This window comes from Andrographis paniculata, unplaced genomic scaffold (assembly GCF_009805555.1).
Source record: "Andrographis paniculata isolate CXL003 unplaced genomic scaffold, ASM980555v1 Contig74END, whole genome shotgun sequence".
NCBI lineage: Eukaryota > Viridiplantae > Streptophyta > Magnoliopsida > Lamiales > Acanthaceae > Andrographis > Andrographis paniculata.
This window is the reverse complement of record NW_026137611.1, coordinates 232,538-257,455: the sequence shown is the minus strand read 5'-3', so window position 1 is coordinate 257,455 and position 24,918 is coordinate 232,538. Positions and strand designations below refer to the sequence as shown.

At 32.8% G+C, this 24,918-nt stretch overlaps 6 protein-coding genes and 1 long non-coding RNA gene across 9 annotated transcripts; 4 read left to right on the top strand and 3 right to left on the bottom strand.

The window, feature by feature from the left end:
* The first annotated feature begins 1,965 nt into the window (after window positions 1-1,965).
* Window positions 1,966-2,644, top strand: LOC127266035 (uncharacterized). Its single transcript, XM_051296112.1, has one exon. It carries the CDS (start codon window positions 2,044-2,046, stop codon window positions 2,347-2,349), a length of 306 nt encoding a protein of 101 aa, XP_051152069.1. The 5' UTR covers window positions 1,966-2,043; the 3' UTR covers window positions 2,350-2,644.
* A 6,789-nt stretch (window positions 2,645-9,433) lies between these two features.
* On the top strand, window positions 9,434-11,509 carry LOC127265946 (uncharacterized). Of its 2 annotated transcripts, none has more exons than XM_051295988.1 (5): window positions 9,434-9,596; window positions 10,191-10,481; window positions 10,580-10,702; window positions 10,779-11,069; window positions 11,157-11,509. In XM_051295988.1, exons 2-5 carry the CDS (start codon window positions 10,233-10,235, stop codon window positions 11,361-11,363), a joined length of 870 nt encoding a protein of 289 aa, XP_051151945.1. In that variant the 5' UTR covers window positions 9,434-9,596; window positions 10,191-10,232; the 3' UTR covers window positions 11,364-11,509. The 2 variants fall into 2 exon arrangements, with proteins under 2 accessions (XP_051151945.1, XP_051151946.1); XM_051295989.1 differs by having other exon boundaries at window positions 9,434-9,663.
* Window positions 11,149-11,917, bottom strand: LOC127265948 (uncharacterized). The gene is made up of 2 exons (XR_007842062.1): window positions 11,781-11,917; window positions 11,149-11,621 (listed from the first exon to the last, which is right to left on the bottom strand). It is a non-coding gene; the product is annotated as an uncharacterized LOC127265948 (long non-coding RNA).
* On the top strand, window positions 11,749-13,757 carry LOC127265947 (uncharacterized). The gene is made up of 6 exons (XM_051295991.1): window positions 11,749-12,285; window positions 12,810-12,887; window positions 12,979-13,013; window positions 13,092-13,147; window positions 13,223-13,321; window positions 13,410-13,757. The coding sequence occupies exons 1-6, from the start codon at window positions 11,848-11,850 to the stop codon at window positions 13,466-13,468; spliced, it is 765 nt and encodes a 254-aa protein (XP_051151948.1). The 5' UTR covers window positions 11,749-11,847; the 3' UTR covers window positions 13,469-13,757.
* A 1,675-nt stretch (window positions 13,758-15,432) lies between these two features.
* LOC127266065 (uncharacterized) lies at window positions 15,433-16,830 on the top strand. The gene is made up of 2 exons (XM_051296158.1): window positions 15,433-16,150; window positions 16,478-16,830. Exons 1-2 carry the CDS (start codon window positions 15,481-15,483, stop codon window positions 16,828-16,830), a joined length of 1,023 nt encoding a protein of 340 aa, XP_051152115.1. The 5' UTR covers window positions 15,433-15,480.
* A 98-nt stretch (window positions 16,831-16,928) lies between these two features.
* Window positions 16,929-21,090, bottom strand: LOC127266064 (cytochrome c-type biogenesis ccda-like chloroplastic protein). 2 transcript variants are annotated; one of them, XM_051296156.1, is made up of 13 exons: window positions 20,840-21,090; window positions 20,585-20,713; window positions 20,231-20,286; window positions 19,250-19,380; window positions 19,066-19,151; window positions 18,943-18,974; window positions 17,945-18,106; window positions 17,792-17,864; window positions 17,594-17,694; window positions 17,405-17,497; window positions 17,258-17,304; window positions 17,103-17,171; window positions 16,929-17,027 (listed from the first exon to the last, which is right to left on the bottom strand). In XM_051296156.1, exons 1-13 carry the CDS (start codon window positions 20,946-20,948, stop codon window positions 17,021-17,023), a joined length of 1,095 nt encoding a protein of 364 aa, XP_051152113.1. In that variant the 5' UTR covers window positions 20,949-21,090; the 3' UTR covers window positions 16,929-17,020. The 2 variants fall into 2 exon arrangements, with proteins under 2 accessions (XP_051152113.1, XP_051152114.1); XM_051296157.1 differs by having other exon boundaries at window positions 16,929-17,171.
* A 1,122-nt stretch (window positions 21,091-22,212) lies between these two features.
* Window positions 22,213-24,035, bottom strand: LOC127265841 (uncharacterized). The gene is made up of 3 exons (XM_051295854.1): window positions 23,869-24,035; window positions 23,700-23,754; window positions 22,213-22,567 (listed from the first exon to the last, which is right to left on the bottom strand). The coding sequence occupies exons 1-3, from the start codon at window positions 23,963-23,965 to the stop codon at window positions 22,408-22,410; spliced, it is 312 nt and encodes a 103-aa protein (XP_051151811.1). The 5' UTR covers window positions 23,966-24,035; the 3' UTR covers window positions 22,213-22,407.
* Between the last annotated feature and the right edge of the window lie 883 nt (window positions 24,036-24,918).

Genomic DNA, 24,918 nt, shown 5'->3' with positions numbered 1-24,918 from the left:
AACAATAGATTCAGAGAAGTTGGCCATAGTATTCAAGAGCCTTTTGAATTTTTCGAAATATTAAAATATTTTTAACTTTTATTTAAATTATAAATATATCATTAAATATCCAATTAGTTGACACATCAAATTAAATGATAAAATTGTCAAATACTTTTATATACTTTCACTAACTAATAAAATATTATTATTTTTTAACTACTGTCAAATTCTAAAGGACCAACTGGATTGGGATGGGTGAAGTATTTAGTTGGACATTTATTTATTTTTATTTATGCATATGCATGGGCTTGGGCCCTTAGTTTTGAGTTAATTAACATAATGATCTTTAGGGCGCGTTTGTTTTGTGTTTTGATTTGAAAAAATATTTTTCACTATAAAATATGAAAATAATAAATGTGTATAATATATTAATTTTTTTAGAAGAATATGTTTAGAAAATTTTAGGTAAAAAAATAAAGCCTTGAGAAGGTTCACAATTAACCACACAAAATTTTAACAGAAGCTTAATTCATTTCACCTTGTAAAATTGACTCATATATAAAGTGAAATACCTTTAATTAATAAGGTTAATCCATATGCCTACTTAAACTATATGGATTTAGCAAAATTGAATAAGAACAAAATCTAAAGTAATACGTCAATATCTAGAAAGTTACTTAAATAAATATATATATATATATATTAATATTGATATATCTTTTCAAAAATGATTTTTCATAACACTTCTTGCACATATTTTTACTTAATAGTTATAATCACAATTTTCACAATTCTATACAAAAATAATTATTTTATCTCCAAAAGTATATCATTTTAATTCCTATTTATTCATAAAAATGGAAAGAAAATAGATGTGTTCACCTCGTATTTATTTTAATTTTTATATTTGATAAAATAATTATTAGAAATAATATTTATACAAACAACTAGCCGGCAAAGAGGAGTCAGAGTTGGCCAAGTGCGCAACTCTGCTGTAAGAACGTCACTTTGTTATAAATAATATAAATATATATATATATAATATAATATTGGTCAAAACAAATTCTTTGTAAACATGACAATTTGTTGCATGTATGTCACACTAGGCATTTTTAATGTGAAAGTGGAATTCTTATTTATACCAACAACTAGCCAGGACAAAAATAAAATAAAATAAAGTCTAGCACCTAATTAAATTTGATTTTTCATTTTTACATTCAATATTTAAGGAGAAGGGGGAGCGTAGTAGAGCAGGTCAACAATCACTACTGTATGTATTTATTTGGTCAATCATAAATCTGCAATTGGCATTATAATGAATCATACATTATTCATTTATTTAAATATTTACCCAGTCTGGTATTAATATTATGACATTAATTAATTGACCCTGCGGACAGCTGTGATTTGTCCAATAGCCACACAGTCACACTACAGCAACTATGGAACAAAGGGATGATATGATGGTGTAGGATTTGGAGTATAATCGTAACGTCATGGAAGTTCAAATATTTTACGTTATGTTTCACGTTATTTGTTACATATAATTTGTTTAGTGTGATTTAACTATCGAATCTAGTTGACAAAGTAAGCATTTTTGGGTAGCTATAAAAAATACTTCCTCCCTTGTGCAAATGTGTGCTTATTTGACCGGACACATATTTTAACAAAAGTGAGTAATAATTGTTATTTTTTATTTTTATAATAAAAAAAAATACAAAAATGTAATTTTTTTTTTTTACTTAAAAAAACGAAAATATTTTTTTAATGATAACTCTAAAAAAAATATCATAAATTTGAGTAGGGATGGAGTAATAAATAAATAAAGGCAGTCAAGTCAAAATTCTTCTAGAAGCATAATGGACGTGGTCAACTACAGCCGTGTGCCTCAAAGCCCAACCTTTCTGAATTTACAGATATTTCCACCAACTCCAATCATCATCTCCACACACACACACACATATATATATATATATATATATATAATGGAGGACGAACAAGAAGTAATTCATTGATCGGAAAATTAATTTAAATTAAATTAAATTAAATATTATTGTGTCCATGGAGCTGCCGCAAAGCAGAAGCCGGCTTCCTCCCCGGACGAGGACGGCTGAAGCCGCCGCCGGCAAGAATCTGAATCTGAATCTGAGTTTGATGAGTCCGAGGAAGGCTTACAGCCGATCGGCGGCGTCGGAAAGTAAGCTGAGGAGGAGGAGGAGGCACGGGAGCAAAGAGGTTGTGAGGAGGGCTTTGATGCAGCCGCCGAGTCAGAAGCCGAGCTGGAGGTGGAGGAATTTCACGCCCACGCCGACGCGATTCTCCGCCGTCGACGGCGCGGCGGCGGGGGAGCCCCTCTTAATTAATTAATCGGACGGCGGCGGATCCTGCTCGTCTGAAATCTGAATCTATCTTGATTATTCTTGTTTATTTAATTAGCAGAGGCTGAAATTAATTAGATCTGTTTTTTCGATCAATCGGCTGTATATTCTTTTTGTGAATTAATCCAGTGTAAGATTAAGTTTGGTTCTTCCATAAATGAAGTCCATGGAGGTCGTTAGAAATTGTTACGGAGAGCTTCTATGAAGACAATAATTATACATCTTTATGCTCTTGATTTTGTTCTTCATATGCATCAAAAGTCAAAAATCTTTTTTACTTGAAATTTGTGACATATGCCACAAATTAAAGTCAAGCAAAAGAGAATATATAAAGTTTCAGTTTCATCTCCAAAATTCAATCTTTTTAGTTGTACGTGTTGATACGTGGATGTGTATATGGATTTTGAATTGAAATTTAAATAATAAAAATTTTAAATTGAAATAATTGTATAATGTGATATAGATGTTGATATAATATTTTAAATGTAAAATTAATTTTTAATATAATATAAAAAATAAAAAATAAATTTTTGATTTGATATTTTTTTAAAAAAAAAAAAATTAATGATTTAAATACTTTGAAATGTACCCAATAAGTCACCTAATTATAAATTCTTGAAGGTATTTTGATATGTTTGTATATGTCTCATTAATATATCTTCTTTATTATTGGCTAGTTTAGATTATGATTTTAACAATTTTATTTTTTATTCGAATTGATAAGTGTGCACTAAATACCTTTGAACTCTGCCACACCTATTAATAATACTTAGGTTTCCTTTACTTGGCCTGCCGAAGATATTGGGCTTTTTGGCTTTACTAAACTCAGCCCATTTAATTTATTTGTTTAAATTTTACTCTTTCTTTCGTTCAAATTTATGTTATTTTCTTTTTTATCGGTTTTCATCCAAAAATATTTTTATTTTTTTAAAGTAAAAAGTTATTTTATTTTTGTACTTTTTTTACTATAAAGTAAAAAATTGACAATTATTACTCATTTTTATTAAAATCCGTGTCCTATCAAAAGAGCTCACATTTACACAACGGAGGGAGTATAATATACCTATTTATTTATGCTTTTTACTTTTATTTTATTTTTTTATGTCGGACCTATAGTATATGGTGAAATTTTTTATTATTTTTTTTGTAAAATGTGACGTTGAAAAGCTAAGGTTATCCAAAACTCAAAACTCTAATAATTTCACACTTAATTTAATACTGATTTGATAGTAAAGAACTATTTTTCCTTTATAGAACAACACTATATACAAAGTTATGATAAATTCCAACCACACTTCAATAAAATATTATTTAGGCATAAAATTTGTAGAGCTTGTTTGGAGGGGATTTGGTATCCTTGAGAATAATAAATACTATAAACATACAAAATACAGTATATAGGATGATTTTAAACATACAAAATACAGTATATAGGATGATTTTGTTGTTGATTAGAGTTAATTAGTCTCATGATAAGTAGTTGTTGGGAAAGTGGTTTATCGAACAAAAACATTCGAATACTTTAAAAGGTCAACTCCCTAAGCGTGGGTGGTTCACAGTTATAACAACGTTTTAACAACGAAAGATAATTCAGAATATAAAACAATAATGAGACAAAATGTTTGTTGATCAGGTTCAATTATCAACTAACCTACATCCGATGATACCAATCCAGGAGATATTTTACTAATCAATTAAGGACAAAACAACCACAACTCTTTCAACTCAAAAAGCTATCATGGTTAACTTAGGAAAATACCTCTACAGGTTCACGTTGTCACAAACGCGTACTGACAATGACCATACAACAGAGCAACTCAGAGTTTGATTATTCTCTCTGTTTGGAACTCTATTATCTTCGATCTCCGTCGAACTCTCCGGCGGATTTTAGTGTTAAACAACAATTCAGAACATGAAGAAAATGAAGAGAAGAGTGAGAGCACACACAATAATTTCTCTCTCTAAATTTTGGCTCTCAAACCTCACTTACCACCAAACATTTTATCCTTTGGTTGTATATATCATGCAACCTTGGAAAGAACACACTTCACATTAATTTTCCTTTAACATAGAAATGGATGAAGTATTGCACGAGTCTGACCATCTCCAAAATACTATATTTGACTCTTGCAGGCACTTAATGTTTGAACATAATGAATAATGCAAAGCACACAGATTCAGACTGCAGCAGGATTGCAGATACAACCCTCCTGCAATATCAGACTTCTTGAAAAAAAAAATTTACTGTAGGAAAATGAAAAATATATTTGTCCATATGCCAAAAATAAAAAGGATTTTTTCATTCACATAGTTAACAAAAAAATATATATATATATATTCTGACAATTTATTTTTTACAATATATTTTATGAATATATTTCAAATGTTGAGATCATTTATAATACAGGCTATATAAATATTATCAGTTAACATATTGTTTTTATATTGTATTCAATATAATATTTGTGATATTAATTTATATTTTATGTGCAATTGTATATATCACATTAAAAATATGGATTTAGCATATATATATATATATATATGCGTGTGGAAATAAGAATTTGAGGTTTATTATTATTATTATTATTATTATTATTTTGAATGGTAGATTAGTATTTGAAGGGCGGCGCATATATATAACTTAGGAACTAAGATATGCATTAATTGATTGGTTGATGTACTGTCTCTAAGTGTGGGAATCATATATAGAAAAAATTTTAAAAATTAGATAACTCGTTTTAATCAGCTTTTTGGAGGTTGCAAAAGCAAAACAAACACCCGTAGCCATGTCTAACCTCATCAACTAATTAATTAGAGAGAGAAAGGGTGTGTGTGAATAGCTGCAGGTGACAAGTGGCCTTCGTCATGTCTAGTGAAAGCTTCACACCCCAGATTTCTCTCTACCCCAAATTCTTTACCCAACGACATGACACAGACACTAACAATAATAAATAATAAATAATAATAATAGTACGTTAAAATTGGTCATAATTTTTTTATAATTTTAAAATTCAGCCTACATTCTTTTGTGTAATAAGAAGATGATTTTTTACCTATATTCGTATGACGGAAAGTTTAATGCAATATTTTGTAAAATATAAAAGGACGTCATGCAATTTTTTAAAATATAATGAGAATTTACACTGAGTTTCAAAACTATAGAAGATTTTCACGAACATTTTTTTTTATATAAAGAGGCGTTTTATAATTTTTTAAAGTAAAATGCAAATTTACGTTGAGTTTCAAAATTATAAAAAAATTTCATGAACGGCATAATACAATTTTTAAAGTAAATTAACTGGATTTCGAAATTATGAAAAAATTATAGCAATTTTGCCTAATAATAATAATAATAATAATAATAAATGCAATCAGAGAGAACATAGAGTGTTAATTAGTTGGAAAGGAAAATATATACATACATACATACATATATATATATTGTATGAATTAAGAATTGAAGAAGAAGAAAAGCTGCAATTTGGGTTTGCCTTTCCACACAAGCCTTTTTTTTTCTCTCCAAATTAAATTAAATTAAATTAAACCCCTCCTCCTGATCTCCAAATTCCAATATTAGTATAATTTGGATTGATTGATTGATTGGATGGTTTGCTTCTGCTTTCTGGTGGATCAGAAGAGGGTGGTGCGGCGGCGGAAGCCGGTGGCCGGAATGTGCTCCCGGTGCAGACACAGCGCCACCGTCGCCGACATGCAGACTCTCACCAGGTTCTGTTATATTCCTTTCTATTGGACATCCTGGAAAGCCATCGTCTGTTGTTTCTGTGGCTCTATTCTCAAATCTTACACTTAAAAATATTTACAATTAATTAATGCTTGTACACACACACACATACATACCTACATACATGTAATAATATGATGATCATTGATCAAATTATATATCTTTTTATTATAGTTATTCTTTTTATTATTTATTTATTTATTTTTTATTAATTTATAAGTGCTACTATACAACAGCTAGTTAGATATATTCTCATGTTCTGAATAAATTAGATTCATACGTGTCCATTTCTATTACTCTAATCAGCATTTTGTACTAGCTCATTGTTTCCTTCTGCCTAATACTTGGTTTCCACAAGCAATTTTCAACCCAAATTATCCAGTATACTAATTTTATTTCATTTTTTCTCTTTATAAAATATTAAATTAAACATCCAATTTTTAAACTTTATATTATAATAAAAATTAGTTTTAAATTTAAAATATTATATTAATACTTGTTCATATTACAGTTATGTTATTCAAAATTTTATTTTCAAAACTCAAAACCCAACTATTAAACCCACAAACAAACACACCCCAACTTCACATTTACTTATAAATATATTTTAGAACAAAATATTGCATTTAAACCCATTATTATTATTATTATTATTATTATTATTATTATTATTATTATTATTATTATTGTTGTTGTTATCGGATACAAGTCGAAATCAGTTGTCACATAATTTCATGAATTATTAATGATTACGTTGATTAATTGTATCTCCAAAAACGAGAATTCATATATAATTGGATGAATGTTTATGCTATTACATGAATTTATTATATGATTGAATATTTGTATACCAATACGATGATATAATTAAATATAAAATATTAATTAATCACATCAACATGGTACTGATTTGATCGAATCAACGTACATATGAAAATGATTAACATATATTTATGCATACTCAGTATATTTATAATACAATATGTATTATATTATAATTCAGTATAAAATACTACCTTCGTTCGGCTCCAAGGGTCTCATTTACTTTTTGCATGTTGATATTTGAATATTAATTATTATATAACAAACGTAGCACAAATCAACGAAAAATGGCATAAATACTTCTAGTAGTATTTTATAATACTATTGAAATGACATTTGTGCAAAAATATATATAAATATAACGATATTTTTAATGTTAATTACAATAACGTAAAAAAAGTAAACGAGACTCTTAGAGTCGGAGAGAGTATCTTGTAACATGACATATAGAGATATAAATCAATCTTATAGTATAAGTTGATTTGGGCGAACTAGCATCCTATTGATTTGGTCAAATAAGCACAAAATTTGCAATCCATTTAGGGTGTGTTTGTTTTGAGGGTTTGGATTTTGGATTCAGATTTGAATAGTAAAAATTTTGAATTTGAATAGTTGTATTATGTGATATAAATAGATGTTGATGTGATGTTTTGAATGTAAAATTGATTTTTAGTATAATATAAAAAAATAAAAAATAGATATTTGAATCGATATTTTTGAAAAAATAAATTGAATAAATAGTTGAATTTAAATTCAATCCTCCGAACAAACACACCAGTATTGATTTATTACAAAGAGCTCAAGCTATTTTCCTTGTTTCTTGAAATAAATTAAATAAGATTTTTTTTTTTTTTTTTTTTTTTGTAATGAATATAATAAAATGGTGTTATTTTCCTGCGTTAGGTGCAGGACAATTAATTTTTATTCTCGAAGGTTTGACCTGCAAACGTATTTTGACTTTTTTCGTGGTCACGTTCCACGTGGCTTTTATTTCTTTCACTTATTTGTTTTTAGTTTTTTTTATGCGCCAATTATTATTGTACGTTTTACAAATGTCAATAAATTTAAGGGAATTCAGATTTGAGTTTTATTCTTTAATTCTTCCCCGGCCTACTGAAATCTCATTAAATTTATACCTAAAAACCTAAGTTTTTTATTCATTTGTTATGATTTAATACCGTTGAACTTTGAGGAAAATAAAAAATATTTCAATTTTCAAACGAGACCGGTGTGTTTGTTTGGAGGTTTAAATTTTGAGTTGGGATTTGAATATTAAAAATTTTGAATTTGAATAGTTGTACGATGTGATATAAATAGGCGTTGATGTGATGTTTTGAATGTAAAATTGATTTTTAGTATAATTTAAAAATAAAAAATATGTGTTTAATTTGATTTTTTTTTAAGAAAAAATGAAATGAACAGTGTATTTAAAATTTAATTCCCCAAACAAACACAACCAAAATGTATTTTGAACAACTCTAATTTCATATGTTGATGTAAATTATTTTCCAGCTGTTTGAATAATGTCAGGGAGTTATTTATTTAATAATAATAAAAGAATTATGTCATAACTATTATTAAATTTTACTTATTATCTTATAAAATATTTTAACTGTCCTATTAAAATATTTAAAAATATATATTACGTTAAAATATATATTTTCTCACAAAATATGGTATAAAATGTTTTACTTTTTACTATTCATCGAAATTTGTAAAATTTTAACTTTCAAAACTCATATTTAGATAGATTCTACTCCCTCCGTTCCATAACAAAGTATCCAATTTTTTCATTTTAGTCCGTCCCATAAAAAAGTATTCATTTTCTTTTTTAGTAACTGTACTATCTACCTAACATTACAAATACCCTTACAACTTACAATATATTAGACAAATGTTATTACCTTTGTATCACATTTTAGTCATTTCTACTTTATTCCTACTATATTCCAATATAATACTAATATTTCTAAAACAACGTGCAAAAAGCAAATGGATATTTAGTTCCGAGACGGAGGAAATAGTAAAAATATAGGCAACAACATGTACATAGATATAAACGATATATAGTTATATTTTATCATCTCATAAAAAATTAATATACATCGAAAAAAAACACTAATATTAATATAATGGGCCAATCTGATCTGGATTATAAAAAATATATCCAACTCGGCCCACTACATGGTTAGGCTAAAACAGCGGATCCAATCCAAATCCCAATTGAATTGGCCCAATGGACAACTAAAAATACATATTTTTTATGGATAGAAAAATAAATATTTTATTTATTAATTTCTAAAATATTATCTAAATAAATAAATAATCAAAGCTACAAATTTAATTGAAACTGAAAAGAAACCTATCCAATAGTTATGTGAAATTATTCACATTATTTAAATAAAATTCAACCACGTGACACAAAATAGTTAAGAATAATGTAGCGGGTGTTCATAATGGTACGGTACGGCTTTCTTTTTAATCTTTTCTTTTTCAAATGACTTTCTTGAATTATCATTCATAGTCATTGATTTTTCAGCTACCAATCAAACCTTTTCAGAAGACAAATTTTCCAGTTCCTCCCTCACTTTCCCTTCATCATTCACCACACGATTCACGTTTTTTGACTTCTTTCACATCTCCGATCGAAGCTCACTCTTCACTGATCTGTAAGTTGTGATTCCCTTTTCCTTGCTTCTTGCTTATAATTGAGCTTCGTTTCTGCGATCAGACACGGTAAGTCGTCTCTTTGTGAATAACTATCTAATTTATCGTTAAGTAAATAACTGTGATCTGGAAGCTCGATTGGTGCTCGGTAGGTTTTACCAAATGAAGTGTGTTGGTATTTGAATGATTTCCCCCCTTTTTGTTGCACCTTTATTTTCTAGGGTTTGAAGATGTAATTTGCTTAATTTGGTAATTCAGTAGGTTTACGAATTTCCTTCAGTCATCAGCTATGATAGTACTTATTTATTTATTTTGTGTTGACAATGTAAAAAGATGTGAACAAATCATTCTCTGGTGTTTTGATCATTGATTCCTCTGTGTTAAACGCAAGTTCGTATTTAACACAAGTGCCAGGGGGTTTTTAGCGATGATTATCTGCTCTAGATCTTGTTTGTATATAGAATTTTTCAGACAAAGAAGTTTGTTGACGATTAGGATGTGAATCAGATTCAAGGGAAGTTAAAACAGTGAATCTAATTGGGGCTTTAATCTTGGATTTAGTTTAGGTCATTGTTTGATACATTTAACCATTGCAGTTGTAAATCAGAGACTATCCTTCTTTAAAACTATCTGGAGACATGGATCGCGGGCACCTTACACTGATAGGATCGACTGCGTGTGTTATGCTCTGTCTGCACTTTTCGATTCAGCTGGTGACCCAACATTACATGTCATGGAAGAAGCCCAAGGAACAGAAGGCGATAGTAATCATCGTCCTCATGGCTCCCTTATACGCCATTGATTCCTACGTTGGTTTGCTGGACATACGGGGGAGCGAAACATTTTTCACTTTCTTGGATTCTGTAAAAGAATGCTATGAAGCTCTGGTGAGTTCTTATCGTTCTTGTTTTTGTCACTAACTCAGACATCATTAGCTGTCTTCGGACCAATGATGTAATCTTAGAACATTGTTGTCGAATGTTAGGTGATGGCGAAGTTCCTGAGCTTGATGTACACTTACTTGAACATATCGATCAGCAAGAACATCGTGCCGGATGAAATCAAGGGAAGAGAAATTCATCACTCGTTCCCGATGACCCTTTTCCAGGTAAAGACTGCACCGATGGACTGCCTTATGAACAAAAAGAATGTCGTTTAAGGTCTAACAATACATCTAAATGCAGCCTCACAGCGTTCGATTGGACCACAAAAATTTGAAGCTACTCAAGGACTGGACTTACCAATTCGTTGTGATCCGACCTATCTGCTCAGTTTTGATGATCGCATTTCAGCTTTTCGATATGTATCCGGCGTGGCTCAGCTGGACATTCTCGATCATCCTCAACGTCTCGGTTTCGCTGGCATTGTACTCTCTCATCGTCTTCTATCACGTCTTCGCGAAGGAGTTGGCGCCGCATAAACCTCTGGCCAAGTTTCTGTGCGTCAAAGGCATCGTCTTTTTCTGTTTCTGGCAGGTATGTATATAACTCTGGAATTTACAGTCAGCAATAAACCTCATCTCGCATTGATCGAATGAGTTTATGTTACTCGATCTTTTTCAGGGATTCGTGCTCGAAATTCTGGTTGCTGTCGGGATCGTAAAATCGAACCACTTCTGGCTGGATGTTGAGCATCTCCAGGAAGCTCTCCAGAATGTAATGGTGATTGTGGAGATGGTTTTCTTCTCGCTGCTGATGAAATACGCCTACAGTGCTGAACCATACCGCTCCGGATCAATCGCCGGAAAGAGCGACAAGAAGAACGAATGACCGGAGAACCTCGTCGGCCTGCCGGAGCGTGTAGTTTCTGCAAGAAAATAATGACGAGGATGTATCGCATTACCATTATGTTTAGTTGTATTTTCAATTTCATTTTCTCACTAATAATAATATGATATTTTTCGAAAAAATTATTATCGATCGATAGTATCTAAACTTATCAAACTATGCAGGTAAAGAGAGCCTTCGTTATATTTGTAATAGATGCATTTGCATTGTCCAGTTGTGGTAAAGATCTTCAAGAAAAATCTGCAAAAAAATAACTTCATGTAAGAAATTTGCACATTATGAGATGATTCTCGTAGAAACTTGTAGAAAGGGCCAAATTGAAAAAAAATAAAAAATAAAAAATCCCCTTTTTAATTAATTTTATCCATTCTCAAAATCAGTCTCAAACAAACCATGAACCTGTTTGCTCCACGAGCCCACCTCCATAGCTAAACCTCGAGTTCGACTTTACAGAGAGAGCTCTGCCATGCCAATACTGGTACAGATTCACATCAAATTCTCAGACCTCAAGCCTGCCCAAAATTATCATGACGTTTATAAGAAGAAACCTAGTTTATTCAATTTGAAATCCTCACTGCCCTTCAATAATCACTCACGCCCCAACCCTAAAGCAAAGATTCGATGTTGTCGCCACGACAAATTTAAGATTGATTCTCCGCGGCAGAGATTGGGATTCTTGGGAGTAGCGGGCAGGGGCAAGGTTGGGATTTTGGCAAGAAATCGGAGGAGATCCCTCGTCGTGAAATTCAACAACAGCTTTAATGGCGGCGGCGGCGGAGGCAATGGGAAAATCAACAGTGAAACTGCAAGGGTGTTGGGCAATCTCGCTTTGGCAATTTTGCTGACCTACCTTTCGATGACCGGGCAGTTGGGCTGGCTTCTTGACGCCATTGTTTCCCTTTGGGTATTTTGGCTGAACTTCTCATTTCTTGAATCAAGAAACTTCATAGCTCTGATTGAACTTTTGTAGCTTTGGGACAGCAGTTTTTGGGTATTGTTTGATTTGTATGGTTTAGGATACTAACATTATTACAAGATAGAGATGATAGAAGTATATAGACTTTGTTTAGATAGAGGGTTCTGGAGCTTCTTGGAATTTTGGAAGTTTTGAAAAAATAAAATATTAGTGTATGTTTCTTTAGATGAGTTTGAGAAAATTTTTGTTTGAGTTTGGTATGTATTGTGAGAGACAAAAATATATATATATATTTTTTTTAAAAAACATAGACTCTAAATAGTAAAAATTTAGAATTTGGTGTAAAAGAAACATAGCCTAAGTATTTGATGCAATAGTTTCGTATAAGAAAAAATGTATTTGATGCCATAAAATAGTGCCAAGAAAAGGAAAAATCAATAATCCTAGATTAAATTTCGAAGAATCTTACATATGAATGTTGTTTTTGCACTCTGCTGATGCTTTAGTTTCAGCTCTTTGCAGTAATTGTGCCCATTGTGGGTATAGGAGCTTTTGTCTGGTGGGCGGGACGAGATATCGTCCAAGGCAGTGTATGTAGACATGGCCGAGTTTTCGATTTATTAATGTTGTCTTTCCTGCGATTATTTTGATATGTCATATGTATGTGTTATTCTAATGCAGTGTCCGAACTGTGGGAATGAATTTCAAGTGTTCAAGTAAGAAATGCTCGAACTCGAACATCTTTTGTTATTGTTTGAAGCTTTTTGCATGATTTTGTGTTGTGTTTGTCGTAGATCGACGTTGAATGACGATCTGCAGCTGTGCCCGTTCTGTAGCCAGCCGTTCTCAGGTAAATGCCGCGAGCATCAGCCGGGTTATTACAGCGAGAACGATTGGTCTTAATTTTTTCTCGTTGTTTATGCAGTGGAGGGTAATGAATTCGTTAGAGATCCCGTGAAGTTCTCCAACCAGTCCAGTCCCTTTGGACAAGCGTTCGACGAGGTCTCTGCTCGGACAAAGAAACGTACGCTTCTTGTCCTAACTGCAGTTGTGATTGCTAGATTGATTATGGTAATTCGACTGATCCCATGTCGGGGAAATTTTTTTGGCAGGAAAGGAGTCGTCTGTTTCAGTCGTTGATGTCGAAGCAGAGATAAGAGATGCGGATTGATGGTAATATTGCCGCGCTGTTTTTTTCTTTTTTGTTCAGGTTGTCTGGATCAGACAAGAAGTGAAGTGTGTATATATGAAATATAGAAGTAGACGATGCAATAGCATTGTTGGTTTGCTCATTCAAATCGATCGTATGTCGAGAAATTGTATTGTTTAGATTTCATATATAGTTGTGATGTGAGATTCATTCCTCGAATAGGTAGCTAAGGTTGAAGATTTTTGTGTTGTGGATCTGTTTATTTGTGGTTAATTGCAGAAAATCACCGGTGCCTCTTTATAGGCCGCCATTTTTTAGTGTGAGTTCTTATGAAAATGAAGAACTCATGTTCAGGCTGATTCAATGTTTTTTATCTTAATGTTCGCTTTGAAAAAAAAAGAAAAAAAATTGAATTTAAAAAAGTTTGTCTAAAAGTAGTTTGAAAGTAATGTATAGTATTTAATTGAAATAATTTTATAATATAGCTTTTTCATATATATATATATAATGCGAGAATTTACCGCAGCCATTCGACGAGTATTTTTTGAATAAATCTTCGACGAACCTATTGAGATCCTACAAACGAAGTCCAATAAGAAGTTACATCAAACAAGTTTATTTCCACACTACTCGATTGTCTTTTACAGAACAATTTTGTAATATAATTTTGAAAAAATATGTTTGAAGAATTTTTTTTAAAGCAAAACATACTATATAATTTTCGGCCGAAAATCATGCACCATAACCACTCATGACCTAGTACAATTGTGGGATAGATGGTTGTCATTTGAAATTTTGATTGTAAACTATCAAAACACACCTATAAGTACCCGATTTTGGTCAGAAATTTTGCATTTCTTATCACAGAATTTTTCAAAAAATATTTGAAGACCACCATTTTAATTATATTTTTTTGTTGTTCGTGGTGTAATAATTTAGTGCATTTACCTTGATTTCATACTACAAAAATCAAGTTCGTACATCGATCGAATTTCATTATTGATTGTTAATTTTTCATAATTACGAATAATATAATAATTTAATGTAATATATAAATTATATTTTAAAAAATTTGAGATAATAATAATAAATCGTTGAATCCGCCCGTCTAATAATGACCTGTGTGTGGCAATGATAGCTGCCTAATTAGAATAGATCCGGACTTATTTCCTGTTAGAGTCAAAATTCAACTGTGAAATTTGAGCAACACGTGGCAATGTCTTATTGGAGAGGCGGTGCCCCACCAGATTTTCATTGACGAATTTGAAGCAGTAATCATACAATGAAAAATATATCCAAATTTGATTGGCCTATGTGTTTTTGGGTAACAATTTCGTGTGTTGTGTTGTGTTGTGCCATAAATTAACATCCAATTAATACAAGCCTTTCAACATTCAATTTATATTTCAAATTTGAATATAATGCTGCAGTCTTTTTTGTTAAACAGTGTCCATTCATTTTCCCTTCCGACAAGACACCACTCAACCCACCCACCCACCCTTTCATTTTCCATTTCCATTTTCATTACTTCTTCGTATTCTTAAATTTCATTAAAAATAATAATCACATTATTATTATTATTATTATTATTATTATTATTGGCGATCGCACTTGGCAGTGCATGTTCGCTTTAGAGTCGGCGGGCGCGTGGGAGCCTGGGAGGGAGGCTGTTAGTCACGTGCCGATCCTAAAACCATGCCCGGTTGCAACGGTCACATGTTTTAAATTTATTCTCTATATAGATAATATATATCCGTTGAAAAAAAGCCCTTTGTGAGTGCTTAATTAAACCCATCATCATTATTAACGTAGTCTTAATATAATAGTGGCAAGTTCTATAATAAATTTAGAATTTAGGTTGGTTGGCTGGCAGCTGATTGAAATTACCATTTTGTCCCCATATTCATCGTCAAGTTCCGTCCGCCCACGCCTCTATATAAAGCAGTGACGCGGCCGCCTTCTTCACTCTCCATTGTGCATACTTCTCGAGTGTGAAATCTCTTCTGCTCCGACGGTGACCGGAGAAAACGCCGATGACATTTCGAGGACCGACGAACAAAATGTTTTCATTCAAAGTAATGCTGATATCCACTAGTGTCTTGTCCGCCGCGATTATGCTGAAATTATCAGTTCCGGCGATAACGGATTTTGCTGTTTATGAGGTGCCTTCGATCTACAACGGCGTCGTTTCGTGGCTCCGGCCACCGTATCTGTACCTCCTGATTAATTGCATCATCATCACTATCGTCGCCTCCTCCAAGATCCAGTTGAGGAAGGACGATTCGTCCGCAACGCCGACCCAGGCCATGGCTGCAGATTCAGTACATCCATTGCCGGTACCGCTGCTCTCTGCGAAAAACGTTGAAACGGAATATCATACATACGACAGTGGAGTGCAGAGCGATTCCTGCGTGTATCAACTCGATGTGCAAAAACGATTAGATCTCGACGCCTACGAGCGCGTGGAGGCAAGGGCGGGCGCCGAAAATGAACAATCGGCGTTCGTCGTTCGTGCGGCGGACGGAGGTGCTGCGTTTGCGGAGGATGCGATGAGCAACAAGGAAAACGAGTATGTTTTCAGTAAATCCTCAGCAAATACGGCAAGGAACGAGAATATACCGGCGGAATATTCTCCGTCGAAAGTGAAACCGCCTGTGTCTGCGAGATTCGTTCACCGGAGGAATGTCAAAGCCAGTCCTGAAGGTACACAATACACACACCATCGCTTAATTTCCATTCCAGTTCTCATTCAGAAATCGATTCGTTAAATAGAACATAAACTATTTCGCCGGAGATACGAACTCGCCGGAAAATAACAAACTCGTACTTTAAACTCACCGACATCTGAACGGTCACAGCTGGCGAGAATGTTACCGTTACAATAGTAGCTAGCCCAGCGCAGAACAGGTCCACAGATTAATCATGGTGCAGTTGTGGTCCCCACACCATAGCCACACTGCATTTTAATACTGCTGGTTTCCCCAAACAATGGCATAAACTGACCTAATAACACTGTGTTGTAACAATCAGGAGGCAAGACGGTGTTGGGAGTATCCAAGCCGAAGAGGAACGACACTCTGGAGAGCACGTGGAAAGCCATAACCGACGGCCGCCCAATCCCTCTGACGAGGCACCTGAAGAAATCCGACACGTGGGAGCGGGAGCACGTGGTCCGGCGGCAGGAGAAGACGATGGGGAAGGCGGCGACATTCAGCGCCGCCGCCGGAAGTCCATCTCCGCCGGGGAAATTGAGGAGAGAGGCGTCGCTGAGCCAGGACGAGCTCAACAGGCGAGTTGAAGCCTTCATTAAAAAATTCAACGAGGAGATGAGACTGCAACGGCAAGAGTCCCTTAACCAGTACAAACAAATGATCAACCGCTGAGATACCTACCTACCTACCTACATACATACTCGCCCACAGTTTTGGTTAAGGTTCTCGATCAAATTGCTCTCCCTCCTCCTCTTGGATAATTCAATTCATTGAAGAAACTATAAATTTGATTCTATTCAAATCAAATTGGTATTTGTTTTCGTACATACATTGTAGTAGGCTTCCTTTCCCATTGCCAATTTCACATTCTGTGATCAATCAAACCTACTTCAAGAACCGCACAATAATGCCACCAATAAAAGTCGACCGATTAAAGCACCTACATTGTCATTGCTGTTGGGAATGCTCGATCCAATAGCGTGTACAAACCCCCGCCAAGAAGAAGCGCGCCGCTAAGAAACCAAATTAAGGTATCATGTTAGAAGCAGACACACAAGAGGAATTTAGCCAAAAAACATGAAAATTTCAAAATTATCACCTCATCGGATTGATCCACGCTGAAAATTTTCGGAACGACAGAAGGCTCTGCAAACACCAGAGGCATCAGAAATTACATGAACCTTTTAAGCTTCAAATAATTTTATTCAGAAAGAAGAAGCTAACAAAAACAAATCCAATCCGATACCTGCAATGCACCAGCAAACGAAGCAGCGAGAAGAAGCGGAGCGACATAGCCAGTAGTGTATGTCAGCAGTAGGCTGCCTCCAATTACCGGGTCCTATGCAATATCGAATAACCATTAATGAAATCAAATTTAGATGATGGAGAAACCAATGTAAAAAGATTAAAACAAAAGAATAAATTGGGATGGTACCCTGGTCGATGCAACGTATCCAAGTAAGGTAGCGAGTACGGGAGTACTGCAAGGAGATGCAGCTAATGCAAAGGTAAGTCCGGCCAGGTAAGCTTGGACGCCTTATCATCATTCACAAGGAGAAACAGAAGTTACGTGCTGCAAGAAAGATAGATCCGCCGAAGGGAATAATTGATGGTAGAATTAAAATTTTGTTACTTGAAGGGAAATTAGCAGCTGCTGCACGAGGATCAAAGTTGTCGAAAAATGAAGGAAGCTGTAGTTCAATTACCTGGGTTTCCAAACAACATAACGAAGAATTATGCTACCTCTATGCATCTTCAAGAATTCTAGCAACAAGAAATCGATTACCTCCAATAAATTCAACCCCATGACAACAGCTAAGATGGACGCAGCTACAGGTAGCCCCTGCCCTATTTGACCATAAGCCTTTCCAGCGAATGAAGCTGCTACGCCAAGAAGTGCCAACGTAGTCGCCAATCCCATTGCAAACGAAATTGAATTCCCAATAACCTGTCCGAACCAAAACACAAAAGACACAATGAAATCCAGCTCTCAGCGTCGACAATCAAGAGTCCAGTTGAGAGTTGCATATCAAATATATTAAATATAAAATATTAGTAAAGCGTCAAATTGTAGAACCGCGGGGTAAATTTATTGAACAACAACGTAAATAAATTGAACCATATCGAGATTATGTTAAACAACTAGCCAATGAACAAACAAAAAATTGTTGAAGCGTGATATAATATAAAATAGTTAAACCAATTAAGAAAACTATGAAACTAACATTCTAAATCTAATGCATGTTTATTTGTTGAGCAATAATATAAATATAAGGTATATATACATACATATTGACACACATCAAAATCTGCTGAATAAAATATATTGGATCGCAATATATCAACTCCAAATTGTATTTATATACCTAAGTCAAGGACCCTTTCGCTCCATTTACAAAGTTTTTTTTTCACTTCCTTTATACAATATCACGATTCTCTATAAAAACATACTCATTTTTCATACAAAATATTGCATTCAACAACTATTTTACCCCAAAAAATGCAAACACAAAGTAACACACCATTTAAAATCCAATGTAGTGGTGTGAAATCTAACCATTGCATTAACTCAAGCTAAAGTGTCGATGCTATATACAGAAGCAACTTTTGTAGCCTTTTTTGAGTTTCCACTCCAATCATTTATCAATGAGGTTCTTGGCAGCCAATATGTCATTACCCCTAACCCTATAGAAACATACTGCCTTACGGTTCCCAAACATAATTGTTTTGAAAAGAAAACCCCTATGCAAATCTATTGGCACAAAATTTCCGTACACCATTTACCTCTGTTTTGCTTTTCCCAGATCCAAACGCCCCTAAAATTACAATTAAACCCAAAAGGCATAAGCAAACCATGACAAAAGACTATAGGTAAGATGACAAGAAACTTTAACCCATACTTCATACCAATGTACCCAAGGGTAAGTGGCAAAACACTCAATGTACAAGGTGAAAGGCTAGTCACGAGCCCAGCCCCAAAAATGACTGCCAAACTGCACCACCGTGTATGTGTAAAATCCAAAGTGCAATTATAACATGTTTTGTCATTGTAAATATTGTATAACACAGATGAATGCCAAAAGATATAAACCTAGTAAAACTGAGCGCTGACAACTGATCCTGTACAGCCACATTCGCTTGCTGCCCAGCTAAATATAATATGCCGGATAACCAATCTCCAAGATTACCATCAGCAAGGGTATACAAAGCACCTGATGTATCCTGTCAGTAGTTAAATATCAGGCACATCGAAATTATCTGTTTGACATAGAAAATGCACGACTGTTGCCAATGCATGTGTTCAGGGTAGAAAATTGAAACTCTTGAACAAAGTGACAACGATTGAGCCACTGAAATGGTCTATCTCCTTTAACTATGTGATAATAAGAGCTTGTCTTGCCCCGTTTCAATTCAGATCAGAACCTCCAGAGTGTCACATGTGCCTCCCTCGTTCCCCAACATTACCAGAAAACCAATAGCAACTCATATATACAAGCACGGTAATGAATCATCAATCATACTAAACAAGGATGTTTTTTACTTTGGTTTTGGATTTGAAATTTTTTGGTGGAGAATAGTGATGCAATGTTTTGTATATAGTTTAGTTGCTGAAATCAACATTTTTGGACGGTAAAAAACATGTTACCACAAATTGCATAACACAGCAAGAGCGTTCAAAACACTAGTAAACAAATCCCTGTCTGAATCACCTATCACCTACTGAAAGAGTGAACATCTAACTAATAATACGCAACATCAGTAACTTCAAGAGGAAAAAACAGATATTGAGAGTTCCATTGTCAATACTACAAAGTATGCCATAAGAAGAAGATCGAAAGAAATCTTGGAAAAGCCACTTAAATTTCCTGACATAACTAGAGTGAAAAATACTAATTAGCAGTGAAGGGATTGACACCACTGAATTAACATACAAACAGCAAGAGCATCATACAATATACAATCTTGCAAATTGGCAACATAAATGACCAACAAAAAATCACCCACCAGGCATTCAACCAACTACATTAACAATAGACCTACAACCCTCAGCTTAGGGTTTGCAACCCCTCACCTTCACGCTTTCCATGGTTAAAGCATTTGCCAGTGGAGTTGCAGCCAAGACAGAAACTGAACAAAAAAGAAGCATCAACCAATGCAGTAAGTATAAATAAGAAATAGTTACCAGCAAGTACAAATCAAGAAAAGTTTACAATCGAAATTTTACAAATCTTTGAATAATTGGCATGTCTCGAGTGATTCTAGGGCAAATTTACTACACTTTCTAGAATCAAACAGATTTGTGCATCTTTTTCAACAATAACAAAATTGAAGTAAAATGAAATCAGCAAAGCAGCATCTGAAATATGTAAAGGTAGGGAACTTTCAAACAAATTCGGAAAGAATTACAGAAGCAAATAACCCTTACCTGCAGCAGAATTAACGAAAGCAGTGGAAAGATTAATTTTGCGTGACTTGCAAATACCATCGTCTTCAATTCCATTAACATTGAAAGGCTCCCGTTGGAGGGGCCTCGATTGCTCCTTGTTACCACTACCTAATGTAAGAACGTGTAAAAAATCAAAGTGTTGAGAAGACATACATACATACATACAAACCTAGGTGTATCTAAAGAGAAATGAGAGGGCTTTTAGTGGATAAAAAATTAATATTAGCTAGGTACCATGAAGAATGGAGGGCAGGCGTCTGAAACCGGAAAATGGGAGTGGACGGGGACGGGGACGGCAGCCACTGAAGTAGCTGGCGCTTGTGCTTAATAAAGCCGACTTCATCTGCAATCCTACTTTGAGCGGGGACAAGGATTTGTGTTAGTGAACTCAGAGGAGCCCAGAATCCATTGGAACGTTTTTTATGAAAGAGTTTGAGCTTCCTCGGCCAACGAAGATTACAAATTGCTGTGTGTGTTTTGGATTGTTGAAAACGAAACAAACTGTTGGAGTGCACGTAAAAAACTCTTTTAACCATAGTTGGATTTTATTTTTTTTAATCTCTTTCAACATATTCACTAATTTTTTCAATTTTTCAGAAGTGATTCTAAATTTAGAATTTGTTCAAATTTTTTTCAATTTTTCAGAAGTGATTCTAAATTTAGAATTTGTTCAAATTTTTATTTCTTTATATTAGATAAAAATAAAAAATAAAAAATTATTGTTGTATTTTGTTAATAATATTTACAAATGGCTGATAAATTTTTTTAAATTATATACTTCAGATATCCAAATTTATTTCTATTTTCTGTTTTTTTAGTTATTTAAATTTATTTTTATTTTTTTTAAGTAAAAATATATCACTTTTTTATTCTTTCCTTATACAAAATAGTAAAAAAAATTATTTTAATTTATTTTTCTTAAAATTTATTTTCTATAAAAGAAGCACACAATTGAACCATAAAAAAAAAGTACATAATTTAGATAAAAACTTCTTGACTGCTTCTTGAATTTTTTGGCAATTTGCGTGGATGTGGTTATGAAGTCTCCAGTTCTTCTGACCCAACATACGTGTGTGTTTGGTATATAAAATTGACAGTAAAAAAAATGAAAATATTTTATTTTTAATAAAAATTAAAAAATAATTTTTTTATTTAATTTATTTCTTATGTTCAGAAAAATGAATAATGCAGTATTATTATTATTATTTTAAAAAAAAATAGTATTATTTAATTTTTATAATTTTTTAAAATTATATAATTTCAATTTTACAAAAATCATATTAAATTTATTATTCAAGTATTTAAATTTTACTATTTTTTAAAAAATTGTACTCAAGTATAATTTTACAAAAATATAGTATATAATGTATAATTTTTTAAAAAAATTCATCAAAAAATAAACATGAAATTTCTCTTTTGTCCTATTCTTATTGGATCTATTCAAATAGTTTACAATTTTTTTTTACATTTTTCAACGGAATTCTCTATTTTACCAAACAAGATAATTCATATTTCATTTTATATATCAAGCGCCTTCTAAATACCCTGCAAATTAGACTCTACAAATACATAATGATGGACTCATGACAACTTAGCAGAATTTGAGCTAAATGCATCCATATACAAGTTCTCAAATTTTCTGTTTCAAGAACATGACCACAAAGTATATATCCCAACCAAAGCAAATCAACTATTGCAATATACATCAAACTAACAAAATTCTAAGATCAATTGCTCATTGTAATTTTAAAAATAAAAAATTACACAGGCTTTGAGAAGCTGTAAGGCCACTGAGTGCAAATTTAGTCATAAAGGTTTTTAGCAGTTTTAGTTCTGAATGCCTTGCTTTCACTTTTTGATAACTTCACCTCTGACTTCTCGCTTAGCGAAACGGCTTTGGCAATGGCCTTCATCTTCCGCGTGTTCTTAGATCTTTTCATGGGTCTGCCCTTTTTCGTCTTCCTGTTATAATAGTAGCTATATTCATTAGATACTGAGAATTCATGCTGTAACATTTGGATTTTATAGGAGAGATATAAGCACCAAATAATAATAACATGGGATATTGAAATGACTACTACTACATATTGAAATCACATAAATAATGCATTCACGAGGAAGCCACCTACGCCTACTACTACATATCACAACAAAGTCCTTCAAGAAGATTACGGGACATCTGCAGAAAATATATATCCCCATAACAAAAGCTGTAATGAAATTTCATCCATACATTCAATATGTATGTATGCATGTTTCCAACAAAACAGGAATGTGCAATATATCTTTCACCAAACACAAATTCCAAAGAATAATGTTCTCAATTTGTTTAGATAAATATAGATCACTGCGAATACAATATTATTCAAATGTGCCTTGCACATATATTTCATACAAAATCATTCAAAAAACTAGCATGATTCATATTAGCAATCAGATGTTCTAATCATAATACGATAATGGAACATTTTTATACTTAAAAATAATAATATAGAATCAAATCAAAATCTTTGATTTTTTTTTTATTACTCATTACTATTCAACCCAAGCATAAACACCTTATATAAAAAACTTAGACCACTAAAATTAACATCGAAACAAAGCCAATAATATTATGTGTTTCAGAGTTTATCAACTTCTAGAAAAGCCAATGTAAATTGCTCATAAATCAAAATTTAATTAGATAAGTTCTAAATTCCACAATATGCATAGCTGTTAGCGGAGCATTGCATGCCATAGTACAAAAGCTTTCTTAGGAACATTGAACATAGCAAGGAGTAGAGCTGAAGCCATGTCTAAACTTAATAATAAATAGCATTAACTAAAAGGAAATATATTCAATTCGATTCCATGGTTAAATTTGTTCAAAGTCCTGACAACGCAATCCATCTTTCAAACCATATCCTACGACATGCTTTCTACATAAACCTTTACTGGCACGTTCACCATCGTATCAAAGTAGGCAACCTTTGCGAACTCTCAAACTATACAACAACTCACACCATTATCAACAAAGAATCGCACGAAAAATCAAAATTGCTGCGGTACCACATATTTCAAATCGAAACATCACTGAATTCAAGCTAGAGACAACCTCAGGGATCCTCCAGAAGGAACACCAAAATCTACGGTCTCGGAAGTGTCCATCGCTGCAATTCAACGGTGGTCCGCATCACATGCAAATAAATCGAATCAATATTTTTTGTAAAAAGGAATATCAGACTGCAGAAACGAACAAAATAATACAGAGGAATAATTGGCACCGTGAGGCTCATCCCTCGCGCACGGATCATCAGTAGTCACATCGACAGCCATATCAGCCGATCCATTTTTCTTCTTCTTGTTTCTATTCTTCGCCATTCTCGCAAAGGGTAGGGTTTCTAGGGTTTACCAACGAGTTTCGACTTCAGGCTTATTATAAGATACCGGGCAGATTCTTTTGGGCATATTGGGCTGTAAATTGGGCCCGTGATTCTATCTAGAGTTATTGTCCTATATATAAGAATGAGCAAAAATTATTACTCTTTCCTTCCTTAAGTATTTATTTATTTATTTTTTTTTTGTATCACTAAAAAATATATTTTTTGTAATAATAAAATTATTTTATACTATATTTATTTTTATACAAATTATAAAAATATTATTACTTTATTTGTACCATGTGAAGACAAAAATATTAAAAATTTCACACGTTTTCATTAACTAATAAAATATTACTATTATTTTTTTATCAATACGATCGTATTTGATGTCTCAAAATAGTGAGTAATGTTCTTACCTGTATTCATGACTTTTTTTTTTAGCATAATTGTTTTAGATTACATTCATGATTTTATTTTGAATTTAGTCATATTTTATGTCATATATTATTATTATTTTCGCACCATGTTTTGGAATTTTAGTTAAAGCAAAAATTTAAAATTAATTAAATATTTTCTAATTAATGAAAATGAGAAAATTCGTAAGTTCGTAACCGAGCATTAATTTCAATTTGAGTTGGTTGAATCGAATTCAAGTCATATAAAAAAAAATTTGTTGAACGACTTTAAAGCATTTTATAACAATTAAAAGCATTACTTTTGTAGCAACCATTTTGACTAACGTAATTAACACGTTATATAATACTCCCTCTGATCCCAAACACCTTACAACATTTATGTCCTAAACACCTTGCAATATTTCTAAATAGGAAATAATTAATCATAGTTAATCTTTATCCCCACATCATCCAAATAGAAAAAAATATATATATACATTTCTCTCTCCATCGCATCATTTAATTTTTAAATTATCTTACTTAATACTACCTACTG